General features: G+C 41.0%; 1 protein-coding gene across 4 annotated transcripts; it reads left to right on the top strand.

Moving 5' to 3' along the window:
* The first annotated feature begins 898 nt into the window (after positions 1-898).
* Positions 899-16,561, top strand: eif4enif1 (eukaryotic translation initiation factor 4E nuclear import factor 1). 4 transcript variants are annotated; one of them, XM_061727245.1, is made up of 19 exons: positions 899-1,390; positions 2,226-2,352; positions 2,438-2,511; positions 2,985-3,112; positions 3,374-3,648; positions 5,869-6,067; positions 6,193-6,356; positions 6,944-7,082; positions 7,337-7,513; positions 11,382-11,653; positions 12,278-12,343; positions 12,880-13,060; positions 13,259-13,338; positions 14,079-14,215; positions 14,336-14,411; positions 14,504-14,624; positions 14,712-15,026; positions 15,151-15,309; positions 15,439-16,561. In XM_061727245.1, exons 1-19 carry the CDS (start codon positions 1,353-1,355, stop codon positions 15,624-15,626), a joined length of 2,916 nt encoding a protein of 971 aa, XP_061583229.1. In that variant the 5' UTR covers positions 899-1,352; the 3' UTR covers positions 15,627-16,561. The 4 variants fall into 4 exon arrangements, with proteins under 4 accessions (XP_061583229.1, XP_061583230.1, XP_061583231.1 ...); XM_061727246.1 differs by having other exon boundaries at positions 12,281-12,343; XM_061727247.1 differs by having other exon boundaries at positions 11,382-11,608.
* The last annotated feature ends 794 nt before the right edge of the window (positions 16,562-17,355 follow it).

Here is a 17,355-nt window from a genome sequence, read left to right on the forward strand (position 1 = left end):
AATATATTTAATTTTCTCAGATGGCAAAAATAAGAACTTTATTGATCCCACATAGGACTAACAATAAATATATCACCCTCACAAAAATAAGAAAAATAGAGAAACATATTTTCTCATCAACGAAACACATTTTTCAAATAACAAAATAACATATTTGAACCTTTTTAAAGATTTTTTTCGTTTTTTTTATTGTCTGAAAAATGGTTCAAATATGTTAAATTAAAATTAGTTTTGTTGATGAGAAAATATGTTTCTCTATTTTTCTTATTTTTGTGAGGGGGGATATATATTGTTTTTCGGCACTACCTTGTTCTCTATAGCTGATATGACATGAATTACTCCTATGTGGGATCAACAAAGTTCTTATTTTTGCCACCTGAGAAAATTAAATATATTATATTTGGTGCCTAACTGTTTCCCAAGTATATTAGTGCATGTGTGAATGAATAAATGAGACGTAAAACGTAAATGTCTTTGTAGAAAGGCGCTTTATGAAAATAAGTCAATTTACTTGTATTAGTTTACAGCGCAGTCTTGCCACATCCAATATGGCGACGACGTTGACGTACGGCTCAGCGCCCGATGCGGCGTCTACGTATATATGTCTATGGCCTTGACGGCACTATGGAGAAAAAAAACCTAGCAAACCCCGAGGAAATTATTAGGTGCCCCAAATAATGCCTGTAATGTCTTTTGAATTTGATATAAATAATATCTACACAAGGCAAGTTTGTTTCACACCACAAATTACATAGCTATATATATTACTAACAAACGGATATTTATGAATGAATATGTATTTATTGAAATATATTGTCACTTAAACACAGTAGACAAAGGCCAATTCAAATTTTTGAATGGCGCGTTGGGCACTATATAATCTCTCCCAGGACCTGCTTAAAGCGGTGATCGTAGGAAAATTGCTGCTACGACTTAGAAAAAATAGAAAGAGGAGACAATAATTTGAGATAACAGTTTCCGTGTGACTTAATTTGTTATCTGGACTTGTGTTATTGTGTTAAGTTTCCCCATTACAGTGTGTCTTAACTGAAACCATTACAACAACTCAACCGGCTTGCAGTTTGGTACTCGCGGGGAGGGATTTATCCCCGGTCCCCTGCTAGTTAGTGAGCTAGCGAGAGGAGCTAGGCTAGCGAGCTAACTAGCGTGAGCTGCAGCTGCTCTGCTCTGAGCAGCTGGTATTCCTGCATCATTTAAACTGACTACGTGAGTAACTGGTGTATATTTTATAGGTTTGAGTGGTTTACCCGTTGGTGCAGTGTTTATATTACTATTCTAGTGCAGAAATACCTGAGAGACGCTACCTCTTTCAGCTAAACCTCCACCAATCTATGTGCTTATTGTTAGCGGATTTGTTTTCGACTTCAAGGTAAAAGGACTCTTAAGAAACATTGTTTAATATTTCATTATGTCTGTCTAATACTTATTTTATTCAGTCTGTTGCACTTTATGTTAAAGCATTTTAAAATATGTCACATTAGGGTCAGTTTTATGTTCCCTTGTTACTCTTTCTGGATTTCTAATGCTGCATTATTCGTCAATCTCAATTCACTCAGCTGTTGTAGTCTTTTCTATTAATAACGTCATGCCATGATATACTACATTTGTTTAATTGTTTATTATTACTCTTGTTAATGTACATTACTACCTGCCTTGGGAACACCTGAATGTGTTTTCACTAATTGTGACGTCTGACTTTTCAAAAAAAACAAAAAAAAAACGTTGTTTAGGAAACATTTTATACAAGCTGTTTTATTACTGTTTTGCTTTTAATTGTTTCTCTCTAAGACACCACCGTCAATTGGTTAATTGCCGGCAACACTTTGTAATTCATGAAATTAACAAGTCTCATCACGTGCCACAGGCCGTAGGTTGTTTTCAATTAACTCGCTAATTGGTTTGCAGCATTGTCAATGCTGTCCCCGTGAGTCTTTTTTTTTGTTTTTTTTATGAGTCTATTGCTTGCATTTTTTAGTCCTTTTTGGGTGTAATTTTCTGTCTTGCTTAATTGTCCGTGTTTGTGTTACTAAACTGTTTTTTTCTAAACTTGTTACTTGAGCACGTTTTCAGATCCCCCGGCAGCTGAGTCCCCCACTCAGCTTTCATACATTAGTCCAGCGTTGTTAAGGCTATAAGCTGAATGTTGTAAGGGGTGTTCTAAATGTGGTGTAAGTTTAACTTAAGTGCAGCTTTCCTTTCAACAGGAAATACATTTTTTGTCAGCAATCAGTCATGGAGAAAGATGCTCCTGAACAACAGAAGGATGGCGATGCAGCTGTTGGTCACCCCAAGCAACAGCTATTGGCTACAGCTCCATACAGATACACCAAGGTGATGAGAAACATTATCTATCTCCCTCTCTCTCTCAGGTCATACAACATTTCTTAACTCATCAGTAACTCTCCTTCCTATACAGGAAGAGCTTCTGGAGATCAAAGAATTGCCCATTTCCAATGAAAGACCTGAATGTCTCTCAGATAAATATGACAGGTAAGAACATGTATCCAGATATTTCAAAGGTGCATTGCATAAGTAAACAAATGCAATAAGAGTTTTTCATGTAGGGGGTAAAATACTACTACTATGACAGGACAATGTTTGAACCAGTTTGCTTGCATACCACTATTGCTTTTCTTCAGGGAGTCACTTTGATGTACCTATCTTTTTTTTTTTTTTTTTAGATATTTGGTGGCTGCTGTGTTTTATTTGAATTAATGTTTACAGTGTTGATTGCTCTTTTGAGTATTATATCCTAACATCACCAACAGCCAGCTTTGATGTAGAGTTTGGAGAGCTTTTTCCAACAATGCTAGTTGCAATATGAAAATATATGCCAGATTGACCATTTTTCCAACATTGCCAAATTATACACCTCTAGGTTGTACTTTTCTAATGCACATACATATGAAATATTACTTGAATGTAATATATTTCTTGTCATCTTTTGATGTTATTAAATTCAGTGATGGTGTGTGGGACCCCGAAAAGTGGCATGCCTCATTGTACCCCTCATCAGATCGAGGCTCTCCAGTGGAAAGCTTTAAAAAGGACTACATGGATGATAGAGTTCCTTTAAAACGAAGAATCCCAGGTAAATGACTAATCACAAGAGTGCTGTACAATCTGTATTTTAAATCTTGTGCTAAAGTTATATGCAGGATGTCTTATTGCTGTGCAAAAAAGGTGGAGCTATTACCTAAAAGGAACTTATATTTTTGCTCACAATCATTGAAGATGGAACAAGACTTTTTCTTTTAGAAAAATGAAATCAACTTAGCTTCAACAAGACAAGAGTAATGTGATTTTTATGCAACAGCATCTTTAACCAAGCCCATATTCTGAATGTATTCAGATCCCCGTGAGCGGTTAAAGGAGGACGACTATGAGGTTGTACTGAGTCCACAGCGACGAAGTTTTGGAGGTGGATGTCAAGGCAATGCTCTGCCTCCATCTCACATTCGTCGTCCCATCAGCCCCCTGGAAAATAAGGAAAATGAGACTCTCCGACTAGGAAGGGCTGGAAAAATTGGGAGTGGACGTATTATTGCTGCTCGTGCTTTTGAGAGAGAAGCCCGTTCAGAGAAGGAGCGGGAACGTGAGAGAGACTTTAAGGATAAAAGATTCAGGGTTGGTGTTCTTTGAGCTTATTCAGCCTGTATTGCGTATCCTGTAGTGGTATGCTGTAGAAGTGTTGTGTTTTTTGTTTTGTTTTTTAAACCTTGGTTGGTTCTGATGCCCACACTTATTTATAAATAAATGTATAATTTTTAGATTTTAAATAGCCTTAAACTACTAGTCTTTTTTTTTTTTTTTTAATATACAAATAAAAATTGCCTGAATCTTTAGCTAGTATAAAATATGATCAGTCTCTAAATCCTTTGAAGAGGATTGTTTTCTGACCTGGGAAACTGTACTGAAAACCTAGATGTTCAGTTAGGTAGCAAAATCTAAAATTTTCTGACTGACAGCCTGGTCATCAAGGGCAATGAGTTCTAGAGTTTTCTGTATTTGCTATGGGTTTCTGTGGGGAATTCATCATTACTGTTGCCATTGAGATGCAAATACTTGATGGGTCACACTATCCAGCAACTTAAGCCACTGCTTCTCCATCTGGTGACAGTTGTAAAGCAGTACTTTTACTTCCTGTGCTGGGTTTTAGAGGAACAGAGGATTCTGCTAATGAACAACTACATGCTATTGGCTGACTTAGGCCACCTTACAAAGGTAGCCTTTTTGTTAACACAACCTCAATTGAATAGTAGAAAAATAACATCTGCAGTGGCAAATGTTTCTCAAGCCCCTTTCACACAGAGATTCCGCAATATTGGTGTAAAGAAGTCCTGCCAATACGCCGCCTTTGTTGGTTCACACAGAACCATACAACGCCGGCATAACGCCGCTCCCGTCTGTAAATTCACACAGCATGCCGGCGTTCCGCAATCAGAGGCGTGACGACAGCGTCAGCGTCTAGTGGCATGCCGGCATGCCGGCTGTGTCATTCACACAGACCCCGTTTCGGCTCTGTGACTACCTCCGCTGCCGGCTTATTGGTGGGGCCACTTGGCCCCCCCATTCCGCCTCCGTGACTTTCACACAGAACAGCGAGGCGGCTTAAAGGCGCAACGTTCCCGCCTCGAACTGGCTGTGTGAAAGGGGCTTCAGATTGATAGTTGGAGTCAAATTGGGGCCCCGTTTACACATAGCCGGGTATTTACAAAAATGGATATTTCCCTCTACGTTTTGAAAAATTCCATCGTTTACACAAGATCGTTTTCAAAACCTCTTCGTTTACACAAATCCGCATAAATAAGCTGTTAACCTCATGCCAGCCAATCAGAATCCTGGAAAAAACATCAACAAATGACACGTGTCTTCCAGTTAAGGCTGAGACCTCGTCCACACATAGCCGGGTATTTTTAAAACCGACTATTTCCCCCCCCTCCGTTTATAAAATAATTTGTATCCACATTACATCGTTTAAAAAAAAAACAAAAAAAAAACCCTTCCACACATAACCGAAGATCTGCGTTTTCGACCACATTGATAAGCATTCCAAACCTGTAGATCATCTGCGGCTCCCGGGGAAGCTGCGCCTCCGCGGTGCAGCTTCCCCGGCAGGCGCGTCGCAGTTAACGAACCCGAGTCCCCCCCGTGTCCCGCCACGGAGCTGCCGCGTTATCGACGCAGCCCTACACCGTAGGGTGCGCGTCGCCGCGTACCCTACGCCGTAGGCTCTGCTTAGATTTAACGCGGGACCATAATTCAGGCTTTACTTCCAAGACGGAATGACAGTCTTTCGTTTGGAGTGACAGAGAAGTGGAGTTACTTTTAAGTGACTTTAGAATATAAAACGGGTAAAATACAAGAAAATATTGACAGTGACCAAACTAATTGTAAACACAGGTCGCACACATGACGCTGGTGACGTTTCTGTTGCATAATGTGACGTTCTGAAGCCTAAATCTCCGTTTTCCTCTGTTTAGACGCAAACGTGAAAACTGAGTTTTTGAAAATCTCCACTTTGGCCGGAGTTTTCAGAAATGATCGTTTTTGGTGACTTGGCGCTCCGTTTTCGTGTAAACGCATGAAAACGCCTCCGGTTTTGCTCCGTGTAAACGGGGCCCGAGTCAGGCCCCCCCCCCCCCCCCCCCCCTTTTTTTTTTTTTTTTTTTTGTAAATATATCCAGTATCTTAGAACAGAACTCTAATTCAAATGACGCCTTGCTTGTTTTAAGTGTTTAACATCAGTTTTCCTTTAGTATTGGTTTAATTTGAATGTTAACATGCTACAGAACCTACGTTTAACATCTTATTAGCGGTGACACTGTTTAATGAATTGATTTGCAGAGAGATTTCACTGACAAACGAGTGTTTAGTGAGAGGAGAAGAAACGACTCGTATGCAGAAGAGGAACCAGAGTGGTTTTCAGCTGGTCCCACTAGCCAGTCTGAGACAATTGAGCTGACTGGATTTGATGACAAAATCCTGGAAGATGATAGACGCAGAAACAAGCGATCAAGGAAGCGCACAGAATCTGTGAAAGAAGGTATGGGTTGTATGTATCTTTTTAGATGCAGCAAAATTCTGCGTTGCAGTATGCCATTGGGATGGTATGCTTTTATGACAAATTATGTATAAAGTTTGTAAAAGCATGTTGTCCTGTGTTCTCAGCTGTGGAATGTAATGGTGGATTAGCTGAGGAGCAAGATGTTGGTTTGCAGTCTACAGCAGACCAGGAAGTTCCCCACCCTGATGTTTTACCAGAGCAGGCAACTGGAGACTTTGACTTCAATGAATTTTTCAACCTAGAGAAAACTATGCCTGGACTGGCTTCTGTAAGTACTGGTGGGCACATGGTGATTTATTTTATTTGTGACTATCACAGACTGGGTCTCAATAATGTGTTGTACCACCTCCTTCATGTTGTGGTGGTTTCAATTGCCTTATGCAACCTGCACATACAGACTTCAAATGTTTTTATTAAACTTTTGATTTTTTTAAATTTAAGTGTACACATACTTTATGCCAGCACAACATTGCCATCGTTGCACTGGCTTCATCTCATTTGCATTGATTGCATGTCACATGGGTATTCTGTTCTGTGGGCTCTTGCATGGAGTAAGGGGAAGGTTTAAGAGGTGTCAAATATCCAAATGTATGCCCATCATATCTTGTTTGGAGCCTGACAGTATTTGGAGAGCTTAGTAAGTTAGGCTTCTGTGAACCTGGCTTGTAGTAATGAATCAAATCAATGCCAAACCGTTGTGCATTCGGTAACACAGCTTGCACATTTTGTGCTTTAAGTGATGGAAAGCACTCTAAAAGTAAGTGTCACCTTTTGCTATTGCAGCTGTTCTGCAGATTATTTTTTTAACTTTATTTTATTTTTGTTTTTTTACTCACGGGCTACCGTTTCTTACAGATGATAGAGGATGTCTTGGGAGAGGGCCCTGTATCAGCAAGCCGTTTCAGTCAGTGGTTCTCCAGTAACATGAGCCCATCAGGCAGTCAGTCGAGCAGTTTGAGATCCACTCCTCATGAGGAGCTGGAAAAACTTGCAGGTAAGCCATTTAGATTTTGTAAGTTGTTTTTATATTTATTTTTTTTTCCTAAAGTATAGTAATCAATCTAATTGATGGTGCATATGAATGAGTACGTTACAAGACAGAAATGTTTAAATAAGTTTCATATAAATTCCCAAAGTTTGTGATCGACCATCAGAATATTGAGGATTACGTTAAATGGAGACTCATTGTCCTAAATCTCAAATCATATAAATGCATTGAATTTAAACTTCAACTGTTTTTCTTTTAAGTGTTTGAGCCACGCTCGACATCACCCAATCTAGGCCCAGCCTCATACTTCACACCTATTCAGTCATCTGAGTGCAAAGAAAAAGTGGACATCTTGGAGCTGCTGCACAAGGCCAAAATAGACCTGAAGCCCCTTCTGTCCACACTGTCGGTCAACAAAGCTCGGCTACGGGAAAGCAGTGAGTGCTACATCAGCAATATATTTCCAGTTACATTGGGTGTCCCTTACTCATGATGCACTTGTCACAACTCTACATAACACATTTTCTAAGATTCTCTGTGACTCACCTAACAAAACACCACTGTATTGTGTTGGGTCTAAACATTGCCTTTTGAAAGGTTCAGTTAGACTTTGATTTACAGTCCTGACTCTTCTGTAATTGACCTATTGTCAAGGACCACTTTTGTCAAGGAGCATTCAAATGGGACTTAAATATGCCATGGAACAGCAAAAGCGAGTTCTCTTATAAATTTTGATTTGTAAAGATCCAAAAAGGCAAGAAATGGATTTATGCCATGAAGCGCTCAACCATGACAGCTGACACATGAGAATCCAGCTGTACAGTTGCAGTGGGCTCCAAGCACAACACCGTCCTTTCTGACCACTATCTATTGGCCCTTTTGCACTAGTACCACCTCAGCTCGGTTCTACCCGTTTTGCGCTTTTGCATTAGGGCTGAGACGGGTAGAGCCGCTCCAAGCCGATACATTTTTCTGTAACCATTCGAGCGAGGTTCTAATGCGGGCTGAGCCGGGACTATTTCTGAGGTCACCACCCTCCTCGCCAGTGATTGGTCGGGGGCGGGGCCGTCAAACGTTTGAATCAGGAAGCGGGAGTCAGCGCAAGGCGACTCGCGGCGATTTTATTATACAGCACAAACGTCTGTTTGGTGATCCAACTCTGAGGTGCAGATCATTTCAGATCATTTCAGAACATCAGATCAGTTCATAAACCTGGAGGCTGTCGAGAAAATTAAAAAAGGGATGTAGACGGGCTGTTTTTTTTCTCAGCCGCTCGCGGCTCCAGCTGATTTCTCATCTGCGCCGACACAAACAAAGGTGCTGCGCAATCGAGTACGTCACAGCCGCTTCACCCCACCCCCCCCCACTTCTCCCCTGGCTGTGGAAAAACACACGGGTGGAGCCGCGCCGGGCTGAAGCGAGACTAGTGGAAAAGTGCCATAAGTCTTCTGATGAGGGTCTTTGTGAATGACTCGAGGTGCTGCGTTTTACATTTTTCATTTACACAGTGAAAAATCTTAACATTTTGATTCTAATTAACATGCTGATTCCCTTAGCCTACAATGACTGTGTTGTTGTGCCTTTTTTTTTTTTTTTTTTTTAATTTAGCACCTTTTTGTTAATTAAATGAAGTGCCTCTTACCTTTTCAGTTATGATCAAAGGGCTGAAAGATTCCAAATATGAATGTTGATCATAATCCACGGCTTAACGTCCGTTTATACCCCTCCAGGCTTTTGTACTTTTTGATGATCCCCGTAGTTGGACGAAGGGTAGATGTCAGGATATTGGAGGTCTGGCAGCTCCGGTGCAATTTCGATGCTATTAAAAGTACTCGTGGAGCATTCTACTTGTGTTTTTCCACACTGGCTGTTTTTCAGAGCTTTGCCGTACTCAAGACTTACCAAATTGTGTGGACCCATCAGATCTGGTTAAAATTTTAATGGTGCGTCAAAGGGCCATGAAAAAATGGCTCGATTAGCGCCACCTTAAACTTAAAGAGGACCTATTATGAAAAACACGTTTTCTCTTGCTTTAACATATAAAGTGGTCTCTCCTCAGCCTGCCAACTCAGAAGGAGGAAAGAAACCAAATTCTGCAGTATCTGTACAGCTGCCCAGATGAGCCATCCAGTGTGATGTGGCTTCTACGAGCCATTCAGATTCTGCTCCAGTCATTGCGTAACAATCAGCACAGTGCCTCATTATCATAGCCTCCCCGCCCACTCAGAATCCCGCATAGATAATGAGGTTAGAGAATGGGATGCTAAAGACATGGCTCAGAGGCTGCATTTCTAATTAGCAAAAAAAATTAAGCTTGTTTTTAAGACATTCAAGGCCTGTTTAAAATAAGTATTAGATGCCATAAAAGGTCCCCTTTTAAAAAATAAAATAAGCCCCTCCTATGAGTTCTGCCTACATGCACGGAAAAGTCTCTTTTTTTTTGGAGATTTGCAGACTTTGTATTCAAATGAACTCACACCCAGAGAATTCATTGGATCAACTTCATATTTGTGTTTCATCTAATGGCTTTGAGTTTTCATCCAGGGACTCTCCTGTGATGTGGCAAAATTTGACGTTCGTCATAAAAATTCAACTCGCTCTTAAGCTTGAGTTATGGTTCTGCGTCAAAACGTCGCCGTGCCTACGGCGTGTTCCGCGTCGACGTGTACCATACGCCGTCACTGACGTGCACCTCCCGAAAATTGTAACTACGCGACGCAGACGGAGAGGGCTGTGATTGGTTTGCTTGGAAGCAACGCATTTCCGGTTTGAAGCAGTCGGGAACTTTCAGCGCTCTTTTCTTCGTGTATGGTGTTTTTTTTTTTTTTTTTTTTTTTTTTTTTTTTGTGCATTTTGGTGTTTTGCACAATAGTTGTCATTATCTCTTTGATTCACTGTGACCGGAAAAAGCTGGATAAACCATTCAGGAAAAGATCACGAATTAGCAGTCCCGGGGGGTACTGCACCGCGGCGAAATGGCGTGACGGAGAAGTCCGAAGGGTTCACGACGGCGCTACGGCGTGTGCTCTGCGTTGGTTTGACGCAGAACCATAATTCAGGCTTTACTCAGTCCTGCAGAGTCCCAGAGGTCTCAAATGCCCTGTATATGAGTCCAGCTATGAACAGATCCAGAATGGTTTTCGTGGCACTTCCTAGTGGCAACAAGAAGTTACTTGCTGTTCTGACATGATGATGGTTAGAGATGTCAAATCCATGTTTAAGAAGTTGATGAGGCAAATCACGACATAAAAATTTAGTTTTCATCAGAGACTATACGCTTTGCCATGAGTGGGAAAAGTTGTTCCAACTTGCCCATTTGCTGTCCAATCTGAACCAAAATTCATACATTTGATGCTTCCGTGCTGAACAAGTGGATATCTTGGGTGAACTCCATAGCGCCACCTTTTTGCGCAAGGGAAAGGGTTTTTGCCACATTATGTCCTGTAATTACACCATGTAGACACCCGTTTTGGTCAACTTTGCTCCAACTATATAGCTGGCACTGTCACGTCAACCATGATTTTGACTCAGAGCTGCAGTGGAGTAGTCTAGAAATCTAGATGTACTCTTAGCAAATACTTTTGAGTCATAAGTACATATGTAGATTTTCTGTTGATGAAGGCAGAGCGGTGATGTAATCTGGAGGTGTAGATATCTGCACCTGAAGATTAAACAGCCATTTAAATAGGCTTTGGTATTGAGGCTTTAAGATTCAGACTTGAAAAAATTAAGCAGAATATGGCACTTAAATCATTTCTTTGCAAGGTAACTGCCAAACCTACAGGGGGCAGTGTAACGAGAAGCATATTGTCATGCTAGCCAATCGGAATCCTGGGAAAGAAACGTCAAACGACACGTGTCACTTCGAAGATGGAACGAGTGTCTTTCGTTTGGAGTGACAGAAGTGGAGTTACTTTTAGGTGTGACTTTAGAGTATAAGACGGGTAAAATACAAGAAAATATTGACGGTGGCCAAACGAATTGTAAACACAGGTCGCACACATGACGCTGGTGACGTTTCTGTCGCATAATGTGATGTTCTGAAGCCTAAATGTCCGTTTCTCTCTGTTTAGAAGCAAACGTGAGCACAGGGTTTTGGCAAATCTCCACCTTGGCCGCAGTTTTCAGAACTGCTTCGTTTTGAAAACACCACCGTTTTTGCTACGTGTAAACGGGTCCTTATGTGACTTAACCATCACACTTTTATGGGGTGCCTCATTGAGCTAAAAAAGAATCCTTGTGTGCTGCTCTTAGCTTATCACTTTGATTATTACAGTGTGGTTTCTATTTATGCTTTTCTTCTAGCTAATTGTGGGGCGGTGCTCTCTTTGGAAGAAGTGGAGGGTGGGATGAAAGGAATGAAACTTGGTCCAGAACCATATGTGCGGAAGGTGTCTCCTCCACAGAGAGGAAACAGTACCCCCTTTATGGCTGAGCATTTGGAGGAGGCTTTGACTGGTGGCTCTAGTAGCAGACCACACTCGCGAGACACAGACATGTCAGCTTTTAACAAACTGGTCAACAGCATGAAGGCAAGTGGAACTCTGCCAACTCACCCCAAACCCAACACAAAAAATGTAAGTACTTTTGTGACTCTTTTCTGTTGCCCCAGATGTCCACTGGATACACACTTTGCATGCTGCTGTGGAAAGGGTAAAATCTGGCCCTGTGATGCTACATCCAATCTTTTAAACTAGAGCCAGACAACGTTTTTGTTTTTGTCGACATGAAATGTGATGGGCATAAATTTGTCTTTAAGGTTTTGGTTATTTCTGAAAAGCTGCTTAACGTTTGAAAACGGTCCTTTGTGCAAGTCTGTGCCAAAAAAACGCATCTACTTTAGAAACTTGAGTTGAGAACCACAATAATGGTCGTTGGATGAAGGATCATTGGGAAACTTGCATTAATATAAATTCATTAGCAACTTGCATGAGGGACAATGACTTGAACTCATATGTTTATATACCCATCTCAGTAAGCTTGCTGTGTTGCAGTTTGGGAGGTTTTGAGCTGGATTGTAGTTCTGACAATGCCAAAATTCATATAAATTACATGTATAACATATAAATTTTATGCATTAAAATGGATGAGAAGTTAGCCTCCTGACTATACAATACAGGGATGCCTACTGTGGTGATTTTAACAGTTTAAGTTAATTTTTATCACATTGTCTTTGTCCCCCTTCCTCTCTTCATATAAAGCAGAAACCTCCAGACCAAGGTGTGGTAACATTGTCTGATACTCGGCAGCAGAAAAACATATTCCAGGTGTGTATGATGACTGTTTTCTCTCACATGCTCTTAAATGTTGAGGATCACCTAGATTTCTTCAAAGATCATTCTGTTCTCATGTGTTCCCCCACCCCCCCCGAACAATTTGAAGCACTTGCTGGTTTAGAGCTAGTCCCACTTTGGACTACATGGTCACATCAATGCAACTCCCTTTTTTGGGGGGGGGGCAAAGATTCAAAGTTGAGCACTTTGCCTGAACTTTATATCTAATTATTGCATTAGTTCAAGTTAAATTGTTTCTGTGTGTTTTTTTGAAACTCTTAACTGAATTCAAACTAGACCAAACTTCTCACTGTTGGACTAACTTGGATAATGCTGTGAGGTTGAGCCAATTCCTGTATGTAAACATGGATGAAGCTGAAGTGCCCAGGATGTACGAAACATAGAGGCCAAAGTCTCTCCAAATCACTGTTGCATGTCATAGCAAAGTGTGACTCATATTGCCAAATAACTATCTATTTTTCACTGCAAACAAGGAGATTTTTTTTTTTCCCCCCCCCCTCCCTCTGTAGGATCTTCTGGGAGGCTGTAGTGATTCCTCAGCACACATAAGCAGTCTGTTGGCCCCTTCTGAAGCTCCAGTAACTGGTTCCCATTTACATGGCTTACTACATAAGGGCCCTTCACCGCCTCTCTTCCCACAGAGGGCAAGCTCCCCTGAGTATTTCAGGAACAGGTTGCCACCATCAGCAGGTGAGCTAAATGAAGAGAGATGCACACCTTGCCATGAATGTTGTATGTATACTCTTTATTTTAGAATATTTAAACAAATTATTGTACAGTTGGTCTCCCAGGAATCTTGGAAGTTAAAAGTTGATCCATGATATTTCTATTGTAGTTTGTATTGAGATAATGGACTTGTTTGGATCATATTTCTCCCTGTGACTCCAGGGTTTCCTATTGGTCCTCCGTCCATGCTGCCAGAACAGTTTTCTGAGGTACACAGGTCTATCAGCCCTGCACAGCAACAGGTAATGTATCAAGTTGCTCTGTTAGTAGTCTAATAAGCATAACAAAAAATAATTATGTTGTCATTAAACTTAAAAAAAAAAAAAAAAAAAGGTGCAACCTGTCTAGGTGTCACAGCTCGTGTCCCTGTCAAACTGGAGTACCTTGAATAAGGCAACTCAAACAAAACCTTAAAGGAAGGCCTTTTAGTTTGAAAAGTCTTATTTTAAAATATCTTGCACAACTAACATTTCTGTAAAGTCAGACTGGCACCATATACTATAGAAAGCCTGTTTCTGCCACGGGGGGGTTAATTGGTGCAAGATATTATTATGAGACAAATGGGCTATTCCCCTATGTCCAGGTCATTCAAGATGGTCTGTTATTGAGAAGTACTTTAGATAACTTTACAAAAGCACCTCCTTTGGCTTAGGTGCAACAAAACATTGTAAAGTTCTCCAAGTCTTGTGGCTTATTTAAATGTTGGGCTCCTGATGTAAAAGTTGAACAATTTCAGTTTTAAAAAACATATTTAAAGTACTTCTCAATAATGGAATCCATCTTGAATGACCTGGACATGGGGCATAGCCTATTTGTCTCCATGAGACAGTATCTCGCACTAACTAATCCTTTTTAGGGTTTTTGTTTTTTTTTTATTCCCTACATGGCGGAAACGCACTTCCACAAAATAACAAGCTACTTAAGTGTGTGTCATGTAGGAGGGTATCTTGAGATTTATTTTTTGTTGTTGTTGTCCCCCCAGATGAATGTGCTGTCTGTACCTGTAACTCAGGCTGACCTAGAAGTTTTGGCTTTCCAGCAGGACCTCGCTTTACATGCCCACCACTCTTTTCAGTCGAACTACAACAAGCTGCCACAGGACAGGGCTTTTCGAAATAGGTCTGTATTTTGTGTGTATGGATTCCACCATCTTTGTATATGTGGTTGTCCATTGAATCCATCTCCTGACTTTCAAATATGAGAAGATTTGGTAGGCATCTACTTGTTTGTGTTCAACAGACCACAGCGTGTCAATCGTTCCCCTGGACCCCAGCCTGGTGGGAGAAACTCCCCTGGAAATACTGTTACCAGCATGGTGAGCAAAAACTTTACTGCCCTTTCCCCCTTCTCTTCCCATAATGTTTCTACCTTGTAGACTTGCTTTTGACTAATATTCTCCAATGCCAGTTGTCTCCATCATTTACACCCACATCTGTGATACGCAAAATGTATGCAACGAAAGAGAAGAGCAAAGATGAACCAAGTCATTCTGAGACGAAGGACGAGGCAGCAGCACACTCACAAGACGGTAAAGTATTTTAATCAGTCTACATGAATAACTTCAGTGCCAGTGCAACATGACTGCAATGCTGAAATGTGGCTTCTTTCATTACAGGCAACGGCTCTCCAAATCTATTCCATGAAGAGATGGATGGAAATCTTACCCAGTCAGGAGGAATAAAGGCCAACTCACACACTTTGCAAAGCAAGGATCAAGAGCGTCTCAGGCCTGGGTCCACTGGACACCATGCAGCCCCCATGGTACCACCAGGATCATCTTCATCTTTTCCTCGTCCTGTCTACCCAGTCCCACTGATACCTCATGTACCCATGATGCGTGCACCTCCTCAACTCCATCCCAGTGTGGTTCAGCGAATGCTGGCACAAGGGATCCAGCCTCAACAAATTGGGCCTGCTCTTGTGCAAGCAGGTTAGATCTCATTTTTGCCGTGTGTGTGTGAGAGAATGGGCATGCTTGACTGTTACTGTTGAGCTTTCCAAGTAGATAAACGTGGACCTTGATTATATATTATGTTTTAAATATTACCCACAAGGTATATTTCCACCACATGTGGACCTTGCACAACTTCAAGGCTTGCCTCCTACCCTGCTTGGACAGCCCCTCTACCCTATAAGTGCAACAGGGCATCCACTTCTACCTCCCAGAGCCAATACTCAGATGCAGTTGGCAGTTATGCAGCAGCAAAGACCAAGTAAGTGACTGTTACTATACATTGTGTGTGTGTGTGTGTGTGTGTGACATCTAATCTGTATGTAGAATAAGTATTTCAGAATCCAGAGTCGGCTTATGCATCAACTTCCCCTCTGCTCCTCCCCTGCAGTACACCCTGGCATCCAAGGCACTCAGTCACAGAACCAGGGCTCCCACCGGATAAACGGCTCCCAGCGACATAGGGGTAGCCCCCCTCTAGGACTCTCCAAGTGGTTTGGATCAGATGTGCTGGAGCAGCCACTGCCTTCCATGCCAGCCAAAGTCATCAGTGTAGATGAATTGGAGTTTCGGCCATAAGACAATATTAGCTGTGCTCTAAAGTGAGATTATTATTTCCTTTCCTCCCCTTCCTTCTGCTCAGCTCCATCTCCATCTCCCGTTTGCCATGAAAATGTGAACTATAATTTGAAAGACTAAAGATCGTGGACAGGATATTGTACCCATGCCATGCTTTTTCATCCATCTTTAGTCACTGCTTTCAAAGAGGCAAGGGTTGTTTATTTTTTTATTTTTTTTTTGTATTAGATGTACAGATGATAAAATAATATTCTGTGTAAATAGCCTTTTTTCTTTTCCTCCCCCTCCTTTCCTGGGAAGGGGAATCTGAGTTGCAGCTCAAGTAAAATGACACAAGATCACCAAGAGCTGGGAGCATATGTTGAGTCCACCGTAACACCCAATGTAGGGGAAAAATGGCCAGTGTTGGTGGTATTGATGTGAATAATATAATTTCCAGTCTTTTTTTTTTTTTTTTTTTTTTCTCCTCTCCTTTTTAAGGAGGCAAAGCATAATGGGGCAAGCCTGGGGGTGCAGCAAGATGGTTGTGCCTTTTTTGTGGTTGGGTTTTTTTTTTTGGGTGCCCCCCTCCCCCCCAATTGTATCATCTCAATGTATCACTAAGGGGGGCAGAATTGCTCACATTCAGTTTTGAGGGTGGTTGGGGTTGTTTGTGTGCTATTAAGTTATAAAAAGCACAGATTAAATAAAAAATCTTGAGTAAAATGCTTGGGTTTTTAAATTATTTTGTATTCAGCACCTGTTAGCGAGCTCTTATTGGAGATGGCTTTGAAGGCTCTTTTTAATCTAAAACGTACTGCACAAAAAAATGGATCGGAAAAGTATTTGAAAATCTTTCCCAATGTACATTTCATAACTTCCAAAACTGTTGGTAATCAGATTTATAGCCCTGAAACTTAAATTACTTGATGTACTGTGAAATGAGTGTGAGAGACGGTCTATGTATATAAATTTAACTTGGCAACTTTTTTCCTTCAATGATTTAAACTATCAGTAACAATATATTTTAGGTAGAGGTGTGATGTGGGCCAGACCTATCTACATTAAGACCACTTAACCTAAATCCTGTGTGTGCGTGTAGCGTAACTAGATACCAGGTTATAATTTAATGAGTACTTGACTTTGAAACCATCTTCAGTGACATTTCTTGACCCTGGTATTATAGTCTTAAGCGTTAATATGCTTCCAATTAAGCAGTGAGGAAATTCTAGCTGAATAGATTGGAGTACATTAAATTTATGTTGAACCCAACGTTCAGTATTGAACTGTGTTGGCCAATCAGCTGTGGCATGGAATGGGTTAACTTTTGATACTCTATTTCTATCTATTCAATAGGAAAAATTACTACGGTAATTCAGTCTTTACACTCGAATTGTGAAAAGCTTTTTTTTTTTTTTTTTTGTTTTTTGTTTTATTAGATGGTAATGTATTGACCCAAATATACAGATGAAGTTCCCCGATGGTGGAACGACCTACCAAACTCTGTCCGAGCCGCAGGGTCTGTACCTACTTTTAAGAGCAAGCTAAAGACTCAGCTCTTTAAGGAGCACTTCTGCATCTAGTAAGCTGCACGCACTTTTAGACATAGCTTTCATATATATATTCTAGCACTGGCGTGACAGCACCTGTGTCCAACTGGACTCAGCAGTCTGACCAGCATTTCTCCAGCTGTAGCCTCCTATGTGATTTTGTGCTTGTGTTCTCTCAAATGTAAGTCGCTTTGGATAAA

Source organism: Cololabis saira, chromosome 8 (assembly GCF_033807715.1).
Source record: "Cololabis saira isolate AMF1-May2022 chromosome 8, fColSai1.1, whole genome shotgun sequence".
In the NCBI taxonomy this organism is placed as follows: Eukaryota; Metazoa; Chordata; class Actinopteri; order Beloniformes; family Belonidae; genus Cololabis; species Cololabis saira.

Coding starts and splice junctions, on each gene's coding strand:
- eif4enif1 (XM_061727245.1), top strand. CDS start 1,353: ATGTGCTTATTGTTAGCGGATTTGTTTTCGACTTCAAG. Junction 2,353..2,437: donor CTCCATACAGATACACCAAG/GTGATGAGAAAC, acceptor CTTCCTATACAG/GAAGAGCTTCTGGAGATCAA. Junction 14,412..14,503: donor GAAATACTGTTACCAGCATG/GTGAGCAAAAAC, acceptor CTCCAATGCCAG/TTGTCTCCATCATTTACACC.